Below are 17,271 nucleotides of genomic sequence, written 5' to 3' on the forward strand. Positions count from 1 at the left end.
GGTATTGTCAGTATATAGATTAACCGCCCCCCCCAAGAAAAAAAAAACCTTCAGATATCAGAAATAGCTCTTATTAACTTGTGGAAAGAATTCTTGTCAGATTTAAGGAAGAAAGCACTTGTTTTTAGTCCACTATGGCAGCATTATCATACTGAAAAGGTAAACAACTTACTATGTGGAAAAACAGAGCAGTATAGTGGAAAGAGAAGATCTATTTTGAAGTTTCAAATCCACTACTTACAAGCTATGTGACATTGGGCAGGTTATTTATGTGAGCCTTAGTTTCCTCATTGGCAGATTGGAAGTAAAATTGTTTATCTGGCCTACCCTACAAGAGATACGTGTATATGTGGATATGTGTATATATACCTATATATGCATACATATATGTATGTATGTATATTGTGTGTCAAGTTTAAACTGTAAAGCACTATACAAAGTAAAGTAGGTAATGTTATGATTCATAGATAAGCATTTGACGAGTTCCTTCCTCCTTCTAAGGCATTTGGAATTCTGTTTCAGGCAAGGTGATAAAAACTTTTGTTGATTGAGAACTAGGGAAACCCTTCCATTTCCTGACAAAATTGGATTTTAGCTTTTTCATTTAGTATATCAACATTGATCTCATCTCTTTGAATGTCTTTCTTCAACCTTTAGATGATGTCACAATGGTGATTTGCCCTGGAATTGCCAATCATAGTGAGAAGCAGTACATCCGAACCTTTGTCGACTATGCCCAGAAAAATGGCTATCGATGTGCTGTGCTGAACCACCTGGGTGCACTTCCCAATATTGAATTGACATCTCCTCGAATGTTCACTTATGGTAAGGGCAAAAACATGTCAAGTATGGCTATTCTGGTTCTTGTTCTTGCCATATTAACTTACACTATAGTAACAGTTACACTATAGACCAAAACCTCTTAAACTTTGGGTCATGACCTCATAACTGAATGTGGGGGTAGCGAAATTATGATTTATTATCAGTAAATGTTTAACTTGTTTACCTATTTTGTAGACTTATGTATATCTGAGATCATATAAAAATTTCTTAGGCTAAAAGGGGTCACAAGTGGGCAAGGTTAAGAAGGAATGCTATTGATGAACAGATGTAGTATATCTTTAATCATTTCTGACTTTCTTAGCCAAAAAATTGCAATGTTTGGAAGAAGATCAGGAAAAATGACAATGCATTGTAAGTAGTTACTTAAGGAGAGCTTTAAATCAGCCTTCCCATCATGGCTACAGCTTAGTTTTCCCGTCACTTTTAATGGTCACCATTAAAAAAAAATAGAGCTCACACTCTGAAATGAAGCCAAAATTGTAAATTGTTTGGCACTATCCATGGCTTATTGCAAAACAAGTCATTGCCCTAAGCCAGATGTTTAGCTCCAGGATAAGATTTCTAAAGGATTATTTTATCAACTGCCAGCCTTGGGCAGAGAACCGCTCAAATCTAGGAAGCTCCTGACCTCATTTGAGGTGAAATGAAACATCCTCCATTTGATCTGAGCTCCCCAAAACTCAATTAGATCAAATCAAAACCTATAAATAAGACTTTTAAGACTACAGAATCATAGATTCTCAAGAGTTCAGAGATAAAGGTTCCTCGGAGATCATCTAGTCAAACTTACATGTGATTAGGATTCACAAAATCCCTTGACTATTTGTTTCCTTATCCTTCCTTAAAATAAGAATACTTAATAGTATCCACCTAACAGGCTTATGAAAGCCAAATAATATAGATGGAGGGAGGGAGGTAGGAAAGGACAGGCATACAGAGATGCTATTATCCCTATTATCCACTTTCTGCTTGGCGTCTCAGGAGAGAGGTCAAATCTCAGTAATGCCACTTAATACTTTTATGACACTGAACCAGTCACTTAATCTTTCTGGTCATTAGTTTCCTCATCTGTGAAATTAGAGTGTTAAACTCATGCTATTTAAGGTCCTTACCTTTTCAGTTCTAAATCTCTGACTCTAGGGAGAGTTCACTGTCTCAGAAATCTGCCAATTTCACTTTTCCATAGCATTAATTATTAGGTTTTCCTTCCTTAACCCCTTCCCCTCACCTGCCCAAGACTGATTGAGCTAACATTCACCTGTCTCCCTTCTATTTTTGCCTCCTAAGACCAAGTTTAAAAGGTTCTAATCCTCTTCATCTCTTAATAATCTTTTAAATATCTGACATTTCTCCTCCTATGCAAAGAATTTTTTCTTTAGATTAAACATAAATGAATAAATTAATGAAAACAGATTTTTAAAGTGCTTACTAAAAACTGTGCTAAGCTCTGGTTATATAAATTCAAAAGCAAATTTGCCTCTCTCCTCGAAGGACGTATATTCTTATGGAAATTTATGTTACAACCCATAAAGGAGAACAGTAGACACAGAAGGATATGGTGGTGTGGAAAGTTATTGGAATGATGAGTGAAAGGATAGAATAGATTGGCACACCCTTCCTGGAAGCAATGTCAGTTTTAATTTAACCGCTGATGACAAATGGCCAGGAAATCAAGTAAGACATGACTGAAGTCAACCTGACCTGAAATTGTGGGCCACACAAGGCATTCACCACTCAGAACAGAAGGGGCACAGGCCACAAATTGAGTCACTCTTCCTTTGATGTGATTTTCAGTCCCTTCACCATCTTAACTGCCCTCTTCTAAATGTATTCAAGCATGTGAAAGCTGGTGGTAATTGGAAAAGGTTCTGGATTCTCATTCATAGAAGCTGAGTTTGAATCCTGGCTCTAGTTATTTCCAGTGTTACCTTAATTTCTTCATCTGTAAAGTGAAGGGACTGGACAAGATGACTACTAAGGTCCCTTCTAGTTCTGAATCTGTGATTCTGTGTCAATATCTTTCTTAAAATGCAGTACTAGGATTAAATATCATTATGTTTCAGAGCTAGTCTGTCCATGTTAAAGAATCAAGGACTCTAGCTTTCTTTGTTCTGGACACTGAGTATTAATTAATACAGTCTGGCATTTCATTAAGTTTTTTTGACAGCTATATCACATTGTTGAATCGTAGTAAGCTCAGTTAACTAAAACTGCCTTCTTAATACTTGTGCACTGATCCTACTTTACACTTACTTAAGTACTTTGGAACTGTGATCTTATTAATCCTTAATAAATTTTATTTTATGAAATTTAGCTTGTTATTGTACCTTGTCAAGAACTTATTGGATTCGAGTTCTCTCATTCAATGAGTAAATTAACTTCCTGAGCCTTGTGTTATCCATAAATTTGATAAGTATGTCATCCTTCAAGTCATTACTAAAACATTTAACTAATCATTCAAACTAAAGTACTAGAGACCTATGACGTTCTATTAGAAACTGCCTTCTAGGGCCAGTCTGGTGAGGCCTTCAAGCCTTGTAGTTATCTCAGAATAATGTTTTTAAATGCATAAAATAAAATACATAGGATAATAAAGAAAACTAATTATGTTGAAAGATAGGTATCAAAAAAATTTTATTTTAAATTTTACAGATCTCTTGTTTAAAATATCTGGGGACATTGGTCAGTTTAATTTTAATTCTTTTGGTCTGGGTCATACAAGCAATTTTGAAACTACCAAGTTTTACTGCCATCAAGTCTATATCTCTCTTGGTTATACCCCAAAGATCTGTCTTTTCTCCCTCTGCCTTTCTCTTTCCCTCCCTCTCCCCCTCCCTCCCTCTCTTCTCTTTCTCCCTCCTTTCTTCTCTTCTCTTCTCTTCTCTTCTCTTCTCTTCTCTTCTCTTCTCTTCTCTTCTCTTCTCTTCTCTTCTCTTCTCTTCTCTTCTCTTCTCTTCTCTTCTCTTCTCTTCTCTTTCTCTCTCTCCTCTTTCTCTCTCCCTCCTTACTTCCCTCCCTCCCTCTCTCACACAATTACCTCATCAGCTACTTAAGAGTTTACATCCAGTCCCATTTGTTTTCCTGAGCTTTAGTCCCATGTCACCCAATTACCTTTTAAGATTTCAAATTCTGAACTTCTCAGAGACATTTCAAATTCAGAATGTCCAAAACTGAATTCATCTTTCCCACCCAAACTTTCCCCTCCACCAGTCTTCCTTATTTCTGTCAAAGGCACTGTCCTCCTCCTAGTCTCTTAAGTTCAAAAGCTCAGCATTAATTTACACTCCTAAACCTCCCTCACCCCACATGTCCAATAAGTTGTCAAATATTGCCATTTCCACATCAATATCTCCTCTCTTATCTGACCCTTTCTACTTAAATAGTCACCACTTCAAGTCAGGCTCTTATCACTCTTCATTTCAATTATTGCATCAGGCTCTCAATTGCTTTCTTGCCACAACAGTCTATCATATACACTACTGCCAAAATGATTTTTTAAATGCAGATCTGACCAGGTCACTCTTGTCAATCAACTTCAGGGGCTCCCTATTGCCTCTAAGATAATATGTGATCTCTTCTGTTTAGCTTTTAGCACTTTACAATACACTCTCAGTCTATCTTTCTAATGTCATTGAACATTTTCTCTCCTCCTACACTCTAGATCCAGCCAAACTGGCTGCTCTACTTTTCACCTTCCACCTTTCATCTCTGTGCATTGGCCATCCCTCAAGCCTGGGTGCCACCTTACCTCATCTTTGCTCACAAAATCCTTTTCTTTAAGACATAGCTCAAGTCCCACCTTCTACATGAAACATTTCTTAATTCCCTGAACTACTTCGTATTTATTTTCTTTAAATTTATTCTACATATGCTTAGGGATGTACTTCTTGTCTTCCCAGTTAGAATGTCAGCTCTTTGGGAATAGGGACCATTTTATATATTACCTTTGTGTGTCCAGAACCTGGGACAGTGCCTGACATGTAATAAGCACTTAGTAATTGTTTGTTACCTTCTTCCCCATATGAACTTATGCAAATCACTAGAGATCTGTGGCCTTAGTTTACCCATCTGTAAAATGAGGATCTTGAATTAAGGTAACTCTGAGGTCTCTTCCAATTCTTAGTCTATAGTCTTACTATATTTATGACACTGTTCATTTTACTAGTCGTACAAAGACAAACAAGACATAACCCCTGACTTCATAGATCTTTTAGACCAGCAGGAATTTTTGATATGGAAATGCTTTCCTAATACAGATTGATAGCTTGTTTTTGATTTTATATTTGAGAGACTTGCCAAGGATATTAAGAGATTGTCATTTGCTAAGAGGCAGGATTTGAACTTAGGTTTTTCCAGATCCTAGATCATCTTTCTCTATGCTGTTTCACCCAGAGTGATAAGTTAAATGTAATATGTCTGAAGAAAGATCTCAGGACTTGGATGCCTTCCTGTTTCTACAGTAAACAGCTGCCTCCTAACTACCCTTGCAGAACCTTCCTCTCATTAGTGAGTTCTTTCCAGTACCTGCCTTTTGGGTAAAGGCCTAGATTAGCTATCCCTTATTTCCCCGTGTTCCCTTCTCCTTCATCTCCTCTTTTTAATTGTCTGCCTTTTTTTTCATTGTCCTCCTCTATTGGAATGTAAACTGTCTTTAGTCTTGTATTTTTAACCCAATGCTTAGTACAGTAGCCTTTGCATAGTGAGGACTTAATAAATGCTTGCTTATTGGTTGATTGATTGATTGTCCTTATGGCACAAGCTCATTGTGAAAATATTTGTAAAATGTGCTGTCTATTTTGATATTAGTCTTCCACTGGAAGAATAGGAAAAAAAACACTAAGCATTTCCATTGATTCCTTTCAGCTCTATAGAGTTCATCTTCTACCAATACTTTTACTTGTAGGATGACATGGAAGAAGAGAAACCAAAACATAATCTTGAACATATTCTGAGAAGGTAAAAATATATCAAAATGACTTCAGGCAAAGTGATTAAGAAACCCCAAATGCAGTAAACATTAACCTAGTCTTTAAAAAAACAACTAAAATAAATAAAGTGGTTTTAGATCCTAAACACAATGAATATTTTTCAATTAAGTAATCTTAACCTCTAAGAGTTGCCCTTAAAATATTTAAAGACCATTGGGCAAAGTTTTCTGCTATAGCATATAATAGCCTTTCAATTACACCTTCACTTTATTATTGTTCTCAGTTTCACAGTAAAAAGAAATGGCATACTTACTTGAAAAATCACAATATGGTCTGTGTAAAACCTAACACAAGTGAGCATCTATAAACATTCTCAAGTATCAAATTGAATAGCTATCCAAGAAGATCATGTGTGCCATAATAAGGGCTTAACCCATTAAAAAAATGTACTTTGTATTAGAGACCAAGGATTAGATGGTGGAATTTAAAGAGAAGGAAAGGAAAATATTTACTTCCTCCTCCTTCCTTTGGTTTTATGTTTCCTAACCCATATTCCCATGCCAACCAAAACAGATACTTACTCTGCATTTGTATTTAACTAAGTTTTGGCTGATGATAAACCACTAGAATTAGACATGAACCAGGAATGTCTAGTGTGGTCAGAAAGGCCTGAGTTCAAAACTGGCCTCAAACACTTACTTGCTATGTGACTCTGGACAAATTACTTAACCTCTGTTTGCTTCAATTCACCAGAGAAGGAAATGGCAAAGTACTCCAATATGTTTTCCAAGGAAACCCTATAGACAGTATTGTAGTCCATAGGATCACAAGGATTCAGACATGACTGAATGACTGAACAACAATAGCAGCAACAAACCACTAGAATAGACTTTCTGCTAGCATGTCCTTCACTATTTTTATCCTGGTAAATACAGCAGAATTTATGCTCGGGTCATACCTCCCCAGACTGTCCATGTTTCCATTCTTTCTTATCCCTTGAAGTTATTGGTCAGAATTTTGAAATAGTTAATTTTTGAAATAGTGCTCACTCAGCCTGGTCTCGTAGATAGTTAATTGCTTAACTTCTTTCAACTAGGTTGCTCTTTGATTTTTTTAAAATCATTTTTTGTGAATTGAATAGTGGGTCCAAAACCCATCTTGCATGATCTAAGCAAGTTGAGCAAACTAAAAATAAAGTCTAAAACTCAAGATGAATAATAGACCCACTGTAGTATGATTTCTAAAACAATCATTAAAACAAAGAAAAAATAAATGATATATAATACTATGGCAAAACCAATATATAGTAATCTCAACATCTAGATGGGATTGGTCACTTGGCTACAAAAGGATGAAGCAAAATTTAAGAAATTTTATTTGAAATTTTTTTTTAGTGAATAATGTAGCTTTTCATAGGAACAGTACAGCAGCAGAGATATGTTGGCTTATTTATATTGTTTTTAAAACTTTGGATGGTGTTTGGAATGTATAGCATTTCCTATCACTTGATCCTGAAAAATATTTAGGAAAATAAAGAATGTGTGTTTTGCTTTCTTTTTTTTCCAAATGCCTTAAGCAAATAGTCTAATATTTTGTCCGAAGACACCCATAAACCAAAGACATTAACCGTAAAACAGATTGTGGATTATTGGGGTAATTGGATCTGGATTTTTAAAAATTGTCTTTAAGACTATAATTTTAGTAATGAGAAAGCAAGATGTCACTGTACATGTCAATAACCAGAAGGTTTCCAAGTTTGGTCTAGATTCAAGAAACTGAGAAGCTTGTCTTTCCTTATGTATCATATTGAAAGGGATAAAAATATAACCTGACTTCCCTTAAGACCATGAGCCTATTAAGTACTTAGCAGTACCCATCCCTGACTGAAACACCAAGCTAATGCAGGTGCTCTGCAGGGATTTAAATGGCATTACTAATCTTATTTCTAAGCGCTTCATTTTTGGCAAGGCCAGAGAATGGACAGGAGGGCAGTATTCTGTTTTGGTAGCTAGAGGATCTTTTCAACCTCCCATCAAGCACAGTGCTAGATCTTTTTTTTGAGAATTTTCTTCTACCTACTTTAGGGATCTTCTGTGTAAAACCAATAAAGCTCTATTAAAATAGTGATGTTCTAAACCATTATTCATATCAGTATATTATATGATTTGAGAAGACATCTTATTCCAAGTTGCTGCAAAAGTACATTTTAGGAATTACACATTGCTTTGACCTCTCCATTTCCCAAAACATAATCCTTTTTTAAGGCAGATGAATAAATTATGAACAGATTCACTATCATCTTGGCATCTTAGACATTTTAATGGATTCTGGCCTGTTGATTCCTGCCAGTTTTGGTTTGTAAAAAGGAGTACAAGAGAATAAGCATGAGCTATTCTTATTCATCTCTTATCTGTCTTCTGCTTAGTTGGCTGGGGTTGGTTATACAAGTGCAGGAGGGAACCATGAAAAGAGGGCTAGTTTTAGTGTCAGAATCAAATCACAAAATATTAGGGTTGAAAGGAATCTCAGAAACCATCTAGTCCAATCAACACTGAAGCAAACATTCTTTATAACTCCACCAAGTGATCATCCACGCTTTGTTTGAAGACCCCAAGTGAAGGGAAGCCTAAATACAACTCAATGCATTTCTGTATAGGTCTAATTGTGATGAAGATTTTCCTTTAAACCTAAATTTGTATCTATAACTTCTACCTATTAGTCCTAATCTTACCCTCTGAAGGCAAGCAAAAGAAATCCAGTCTTTATATTTAGTGATGTCCTTCAGATACTAAAGACAGCTGCCATATCTCACCCTAAGTTTTCTTCTCCAAACTTAATGTCCCCAGTTGTGCCAGATGATCTTCACATGGCATGAACTCAAGAGGTAAATACCCTTCTGCTTATCATTGTTCTGCATGAAGTGTGTTGCCCAAAACTGAAAATAAGGACTTCAGATATAACCTAATCAGGGCAAAGGATAACTGAACTATTACCTCCTTGGCTCTTTAAAGCAGCCCAACATTGCATTAGCCTCATTGATTATCATATCTTATTGTTGACTTATATTTGAATTTCTGAGCCACTAAAACCTTCAGATCTTTTTCAGAAAAATTGACATTTAACTGCCTCTTCTAAGTGTGATGTTAGATTCAAGTCTATTAAATTTCACAATTTTATACTTGACCCAGTATTCTAGGTTTTCAAGATCTTTTTGAATTTTGATTATTTAATCCAATATCATTCTGCTCATTTTGTGTCATTCTGCATTGATAAGCATGCCAACCTTGTACTGGTAAATCCAAGTCATTGATAAAAATGTTAGCCATCAGAGGGTCAAACACAGATCCGTAACGTTACCCTATTGACTCTTTCTTTCCAATAACTGACTTCTCTTTGGGTATAATCATTCTAACAATTCCAAATCTCCTTAATTGCATTATCATTTAGCCCACATCTCTCCAGGCTTTCCACAACCATAATAAGAGAGAGCCATCAGATATTTTGCTAAAAATGTGGATAATTCTTTTTAAAAATTAACTTGGCATGACTTGATCTTGAAACCATACTAGCCTTTTGTAATCATTGCTTCCTTTGGATGTTTACCCCTTTTAATAATAAGATCTAGCATTTCACCAAGAATCAAATATCAGATCTGTAAACTTACAGTTTCTATACTTTGTTCTCTTCCCTTTTTAAAAAAACTTGGGCAGCATTTGCTCATTTCCAGTCTGATGGCACCTCTCCTGGTTTCTATGATGTCATAGGTCATTGACAAGAACTCAGCAAATACATCAGCCATTTCTTTCAGCATAACATAGGATATAGTTTCTCTGGATTGGATGACATGAACTGATTCAGGGGAGCAAGACTCAGAGTCTATATGTATATATTGATCTTTTAGCCATTTTCATTGTCTTTTTCAGGCTAAAGATCATTCTCATTGGCAGACAAAACAGAAGCAAAGGGAGAATTAACTAGCTTTGCCTTCTTTTCCTAAGGAGTTATACAGTTCCTTCTAGCCTGAGCAGCAACCTTATCCTTTCTTTGATTACATTTTCTCTAATATTACATTTTTAAAGTTTGGTTAAGTCAGCTTCCCCTAGAAGCCTTGGACTTCTTTGTACTTCTTACCAAATTTAAGCATTCCTAATATAATCCTGACAGGATTGTGCCGTACTTTGATTTCATCTTCAGTTACTTGTGTGTTTCTTTGTAAATATCTTTTTAAAAATCTCAGGTTATTGGTGAATTTAAATATTAGCTCTGCTCCCTCACTGCCTATATGACTGAACTAATCATTTTCCCTCTCTAAAATTAAAGGGTTCAACTAGATACTATAGAAGGTCCCTTCTGACTCTAAATCTATGATCTCTTATGACTGAACTTTTCCCCCCACAATATGACTTGTATAAAACTTGAGTATAGCCTATAATCAGTATTTGTTTACTCATATATTGTTTTCTTTTCAAAGAGGTCTCATTTTAGGGTTGGCACCTATACTTGGACCAATAACATACTATTACTTTTGAGGGACAGTCTAGATTAATTATGTCAGGCTGCTGCTTATAGTCTCCTCCAACATGCCCAGACTTCCTTAAACTTCATCTTTTTTCCTGAGCTGAAGTCCCAAACTAACTAGGTACACAAGCATATACCTAAAACTCCGACTCCTTTCCCCCAAAACCAAATTATCTGTCCACTGTCCTTAGACTCACAATTAAAGCCACCTTCTCCCCCTGGCTCTTAGAAGAAGTTTTTCCTTTGCAAGCTAAAGCTAATAGATTGAACATAACCTAGGCCTACTTCTCTAAGAGAAGTCCTCAAGAGTGTTAACTCAGCTTTTATTTTATTGGTATGGTATTTGAATAAGGAGATATTTTTTACACACACACACCCCAATAGGGCTCCTTGGAATTGTTGACCCAGAAGGACAGAGTTGTAGTGGGGAGCTTATAGTCTAAGAGAGCAAAGGAAAATAAATTTAAATCCATCAGTTCATTCCCTGTAGCTATCTGGTCTACAGATGAATGATTTTTTTTTGCACTAGAATGGGAGAAGAGTTGGAAAAGGTACCTAGTGGGTAGAAATACTTGATATTATATGGAAAATTAAGATATTAATGATCGTAAGGATTTAGTAGGAATGGAAACCAAAATAAAGAGAACATAATTGAGAGAAGAAAATGGCCCAGGAAAGTGGATTATTCATTTTATATTTAATTCAATTCAACAAATATTTTGTCTTACTAGTTTCTGGACTCTTTTATTTTATTTTTATTACTTTTCCTTCCTGGTTCTGCCTTTCATAATCAACTCCCCCCAACTAGATACTCAAAACTACCACTTGGTTTCCTTTACCTAATTTATATATAAGTACATCCACGTATATGGTGTGTGTGTTTCACAGACATTGCTGTCTTATTCTCCATATTTATGATCCAGAATAGCCACTGTCATTCTCAGGACAACCCCTCAGCACCTTTGAACACTAATATGTTAAAGTTAAATAATGCTTTTTCCCACTTACAAACAGTTAATGAGCCCATGAGGCCCTTTCTCTTTTTAAATCTGTAATACTCTTAAAGTTCAACTAAAAATGTAGTTTCCATAGCTTCCCTCCCTGTCTTAAAACTCAGAAAAAAAATCATTTCTACCAAACTTCCCTATAAAAGTGAGAGCACATAAGAATTTACTTAAACTCTTCATGACTGTGAAATGCAATCTTCAATCTGCCAGCTCCCTGAATCTAACTTATCATCCCTCTGAGGATAAACCCTTTACAATTCCTTTTTCACAATTCTCAGGCACAAATGAAAGGCATTTCCTTTCCAAAACAGCATGAGATTTGGGGAAGAGTCAAACTTGACAACCCCATAGATGCAGCTTACAATCTGAAGCCTTCACATCCCTGAAGGCAGTACTATCCTCAGAGTCCCCACAAAGTCATTGCTCTGAAGGAACAAAGAAAAAGGAAAACTAAGGATAAAGATTTTCTTCTACACAATGCCATCTCATCTGATGTGCCAGTAATTATACTTCGGGCTTGGCATTTTTTAATTTCTACAGCTATTTTTTAACTGAATTATTCAGTCTTATAGCAATACCCTATAGCTAGTAGATATGACCTAATAGTGATTCATACATTTTTATTTTGGATATGACAAAAGGTTTCCTGGGCTCCCACCCATCTGAATGAGTTCATGTTGTTATTTTCACCATCTTAATTTTCCAGATCTTCTACTTGACAGGGAATTATATTTACCTTCTATTTCCCTCTCTTACAAAAACTCTTTGGCTTATATTTACATATATGTGTATATATATGATTGCACATGTATAATATATATTAATGCAATTAATATAGATAGATAGATTAATATATGATATATCATTCATATATTACATATACACTTATATATTTATGTATGTATACTTAAACACCCATGTATCGTATGTGTATTATGTGACATATGTATATTAACATGCACATCTTATTTGAATAGATGTGTGCAAACATTTTATTTATTCCATAAACATGTATTAAGTTCTCATATATGCATGCATACATAGACATATGATCATAGATCATAAGAACTGAAAGGATTTATAGAGACCATTCATACCAACTCATTTTGCAAATAAAGAAATTGAGTCCCAGAGGGATTGTGACCTTCTCAGGGTCATGCAATTAATGTTGGCAGAACTGAGATTCAAACTCATGTCTTTCAACTCCACCTCCATCTTTTTCCTGTGGACCCGTGCTGCTTCCCAACATCAGCACTGTGCCTGCAGGACTCTGGAGCTATCTGTTCATATGTGTCAGAACTCATTCACACAGCTCTTGCAGATTTACAGACTCCTGCCCTCACACGCCCCCTTTGAGATGTAAGTATTTGTTGCTCTGTGGTGACTAACTCTTCATGCCCCCATGGTCATAGCACGCCAGTACCGCCCATGCGCTTTTCTTGGCAAAGATTCTGAGTGGTGTTCCCATTTCCTCCTTCGATTAATTAAGGCAAACAAATGAAGTGACTTGCCCATGGTCCCATAGCTAGTAATGTTGGAGGCCTCAATATAACTCAGCTCTTCCTGACTCCAGACCTACCATATTATCTATTCAACCATCTAGTTGCCCTGGTATGGTTACTGCAATATTACATTTTACAAATAAGGAAATGTAGACTTAAAAGAATCTGATTTAGCAAGGATCACAACTAGTAAGTGTCAGAACCTGGACTTGCCTTTTCCATTTTTGTCATGCCATTTTTGTCTTTAGCCAAATAAATTTATTCTTTATTCTTTATTCTTATTTCTCTAACCTGGATGTTGAACTTCTCAGTCCTGTTGGCCCCATTTGGGAAAACTTATAAAATTAAGTAGATCACAAGCAGATGTTGCCCAGAAGGCCTTTTTTTTTTATATATTCCAATAGCTGATACATTTGCTATGTATCATTATCGTTCATCTTTCTGTTCTGAGCATTGTTGGCCCTCAAGTGTTGAGTGATAATAATCATCTCTTTGTGCAAGGCTATAGTCAGTGCCCTAGATTTTATTTCTATTACAGTAGCCTTAGATTAGATATCTGAGCAGTGCCACTAATGCTAGTCCCATAAGGATTAAATGTGTAGAATCTCATTAAGAATTTCTCTCATGCCTGAAAGTAGATTAGAGTCTCTCTGACATTTGTATTACTTGTAGTGGAATAATCCAAGGAAAATGGGCCCCATTTGTTTGACCTGTGAGCTCCTTTAAGTCAATGAAACCTGTAGCATCCCATTAACTTTACAACATCTTGTGAACCTGGGAAGAATCATCTACAACATAAAGACTTAGAGTTGGAGCTGTGTAAGGTCCATTGAATGATTGTTCCCCTGTTCCTAGGAGACATCCAGGTTTGTGTAAAACAGTTATGACAGTGTTCCAAGAGACAGACAGAACTGGTCCATCCCTCAAATCTGATGTGTTTGTATTTAATTCAGCCGTCAGTCTGTAACTGTTCCTTAGTACCATAGCAAATTGCTCTTGTAGCAACCTTAGTGATATCTCTATACTTGTTTTAGGCCACATTTAATTAGCCTCTAATTTTAATGACATTAGAATCTAATATGGAAGGGACTACAAGAGCCTTCTAGTTTAGGCCCTCATTTTACAGAGAAGGAAAGTAAAACCTAGAGTGCCAATCAAATATGAATTTAACTTTAGTACAAGGTTTGTTTTCTTTCTGCATGGGTGACAATGTGTTATAGTGGGAAAAACACTGGTTTTAGAGACAGAAGAATACCTGGTTTAGAATCCTGGCTCTGATATTTTGTAATCTTGAAAAGTCATTTAACTTTCTTAAAGCCACAGTTTCCTTACTTTTAAAATGAGGTATGACAGCAATAGCAATAGTACATGACGATCAATTCTGATAGACATGACTCTTTCCAACAATGAGATGATTCAGACCAATTCCAACAATCTTGTGATGAAGAGAGCCATCTACACCCAGAGAAAAGACTGTGGATCATGATATATTCTCACTCTTTTTGTGGTTGTTCACTTGCATTATGTTTTCTTACTCATTTTCTTTCCTTTTTGATCTAATTTTTCTTGTGCAGCAAGATAACTGTATAAATATGGTTTACATGTTAAATTTAACATATATTTTAACATGAATAACATATATTGGATTGCTTGCCATCCTGGAGAGGGGGAAAGAAAAGGAAAATTTAAAGGTTTTGCAAGAGTCAGTGTTGAAAAATTATCTATGCATATGTTTTGGAAATAAAAAGCTTAAATAAAAACAAACAAACAAACAAATAAATACGTAAATAAATAAATAAAATGAGGTATAAATTGGAAAATAAGGAAGGAATAAGGATCCTTCCAAATCTAAATCCTAAAAGCTATTACCTGGAGCTCCCCCAAGCTATTGTGTATCCATCTATTGCTAGGAACAGGAAAGGCAGAGATGGGAAGGCAATGTTGTGAAAAGGGAATTCCAGGTATTGCCCAAAGGTCAACCTAACTTTTGAGGACAATTATCACCAAAAGTTTGCCACTGTTTCATTTTTCCAGTTTATAGCAACTCACAAAAACCAACTCCTATAGCACCATGGGCTTTTTGGTCTGTCTCAGTGAAGAGAGTGAAATCAAGTAATTTTGCCATTCTTTTGAAAACGTATCAGGAGGATGCCTCCTCAAGAGAGAGCTAAAGGTCAGATCTAATAACTTCATGCTATCCTGAAGATCTTTTCTGGGGGGAAAATATTTGCTTTAGTATTCAAGAGTGAGTATGTATCCAGAAGTGGTTTAATTTGGAGACTGGTTCCATAAGCATCCGGTTCTAGTGCTGATAGAATCAGTTGCCCAGATGGGAATTCAAATTCAAAAAAGCAGATAAATCACTTTCTTAAGACCCGACCCAATAGGTTTAGCATGCTTCCTGTAGCCAGATGCTGAGTGCTTGCTACAGGAGGGAGGCATATATGTAAAAGAAAAAAAAAAAAAAAGACAGTCTTACCTTCAGCCTGCTCTTTTGTGAGATGAGCTGCTAAAATTCCTCAGTTTTTACCAAGCAACAAGTCTGAACCTCCACCATAAACCAATAGTTTTCTTATGCTACCATGCCTTTTGCTCATTTTTTATTATCTCCTCCCCCAGTGTCTTCGTGTGTGTGTGTGTGTGTGTGTGTGTGTGTGTGTGTGTGTGTGTGTGTGTGTTTTTAACTTTTGTTCCCACTGAGGCAAATCTAAGGACTTAGAGGGATTCAGAGCCACTTCTTTATTGTATAGTAATTGACTTCCTCTTGTTAAAGGAGCTATTGAGAATTACCTAGTTTATGACTTGTGTGGAGTCCTGGACATAGGCTGATGTCATCCTTTTTTATCAGGGGCATCTCATTTGGATTGCTGAATTGGTTTGTTTCTCTCTGCTTGTTGCCACTGTTTCATAAAGCATTTTTATCCTAAGTGCACAGAATATATCTCCCTGGTTGTTCCCACCCTTCCTAAGTAGATCCTGCAAATAATGTTATCAGCTTCCTGCTTTTCTCAACATCATGAAGACCCTACAAATTTTGCCCTCAGCCTTATACATTTTTATATGTATGACCTGAACATTCTTTTTTGGTGATTGAAAATGGAGCAGATCTCCCTTAATTTACCCTTAGAACAGTATTTGATCTTCAACATAAATGACATTAGAAACACTAGTGTCTAAGTAGTTTCTTTACTAGCTAGGAATTTCTGTTAAAAAAAAAAAAACCACGGGCATGTTTCCAATATCTTATCTAATTAGTAATTTTCAAAACTGTAATACAAAAGAACAAAAATTGTGTTTAACAGATAAATCAATAAAATCTTAAAAAATTGATTCAAAATATCAAAATCACAAGTACAAGACAGGGAAGAATATCTCAACAGCATTTTGCCCAAAAAAGATCAAGGGAGTAAGTGAACTGCAAGCTCAATATATATTAGTAGTGTGGACATGACAACTGTGAATTTACACTGCAGTCTAAATTAAGAGGGGCAGATGTTTCAAGATTAGACTGTCCCTTTGTAATCTGCCTTGACCAGTCCACATCTGTAGTTTTGTGTTTAGTGTTGGCTGCCATGTTCTAGAGGGAATATTGGTAAGTTGGAGTATGTCCAGAGAAGAACAGCCAGGATGGAAGTGAGATTAAATTTGTTCTGTTTAGTCCCAGATGGCAGAACTGGCAGCAGTGGATAGAGGTTCCAAAAAAAGGCACTTATAGATTTAAGAGAAAACTTCCTAACAATTAGAGCTAGTCAGTGGTAAAATAGACTTATCTCAAGGGATAGGATCTTCCCCTCATAGGAAAAATCCCACCAAAAGCGTGTTTTGTATATTCGTTGCATGAGAACTGATTTGTGGACTGGTTTCTACTTTTAGGCTGTACCTGGGAATTTGGAGCCATGGTGAGCTACATCAAGAAGACTTATCCCCAGACCCAACTAGTTGTAGTGGGTTTTAGTCTGGGTGGAAACATCGTGTGTAAATACCTGGGTGAAACTCAGGCAAATCAAGAGAGAGTCCTTTGCTGTGTCAGTGTGTGTCAAGGATATAGTGCATTAAGGTATGTGTTCTCTTCTATTTTTCTGTCATCATTTCTTCCAGGAAAAATCAATCCAATATTAGGCAAAAAATTCTGGATTTTTGATAAATCACGTTTTGCTTTTGGATTGAGTTCTTTAAGATATGTCCTTGTCTTCTTGTTGTTCATAATTCTGTATCTCTGGACCCATATTTATGAAAGACAAAACTCCCTCTGTCCTTAAGGGAATCAAATATCATCCATAGAGATTTATAGAATTCCCATCCTTTTCACAATGGAACTAGGGAAGAGAAAAGTTTAAAAGAGAAGCATACGATTATTGCCTTCCAGATATATCACAACTGCCAAATTTAGATCATAGTTGGTCTATTCAGGGTAATCTTTAAAACTGAAGAGCCATGAGAGGGCATATTCTCCCTAATTTCAGCCTTAAAGAT

General features: G+C 36.0%; 1 protein-coding gene and 1 long non-coding RNA gene across 3 annotated transcripts in view; one reads left to right on the forward strand and one right to left on the reverse strand.

The window, feature by feature from the left end:
• Window positions 1-9,474, reverse strand: part of LOC141558234 (uncharacterized) — a 64,765-nt gene extending 55,291 nt beyond the window's left edge. Inside the window, exon 1 of the long non-coding RNA XR_012487001.1 lies at window positions 9,436-9,474. This is a non-coding gene — a long non-coding RNA (uncharacterized LOC141558234). The remainder of the gene's footprint in view (window positions 1-9,435) is intronic.
• ABHD2 (abhydrolase domain containing 2, acylglycerol lipase) overlaps window positions 1-17,271 on the forward strand; it is a 108,216-nt gene that overhangs the window by 70,354 nt on the left and 20,591 nt on the right. For both annotated transcript variants that reach the window (XM_074295129.1, XM_074295128.1), the window contains 2 exons: window positions 658-825; window positions 16,672-16,855. In XM_074295129.1, the coding sequence (XP_074151230.1) occupies window positions 658-825; window positions 16,672-16,855 (352 nt within the window). The remainder of the gene's footprint in view (window positions 1-657; window positions 826-16,671; window positions 16,856-17,271) is intronic.

The sequence above is a fragment of the Sminthopsis crassicaudata genome, chromosome 2 (genome assembly GCF_048593235.1).
Source record: "Sminthopsis crassicaudata isolate SCR6 chromosome 2, ASM4859323v1, whole genome shotgun sequence".
NCBI classification, from domain to species: Eukaryota; Metazoa; Chordata; class Mammalia; order Dasyuromorphia; family Dasyuridae; genus Sminthopsis; species Sminthopsis crassicaudata.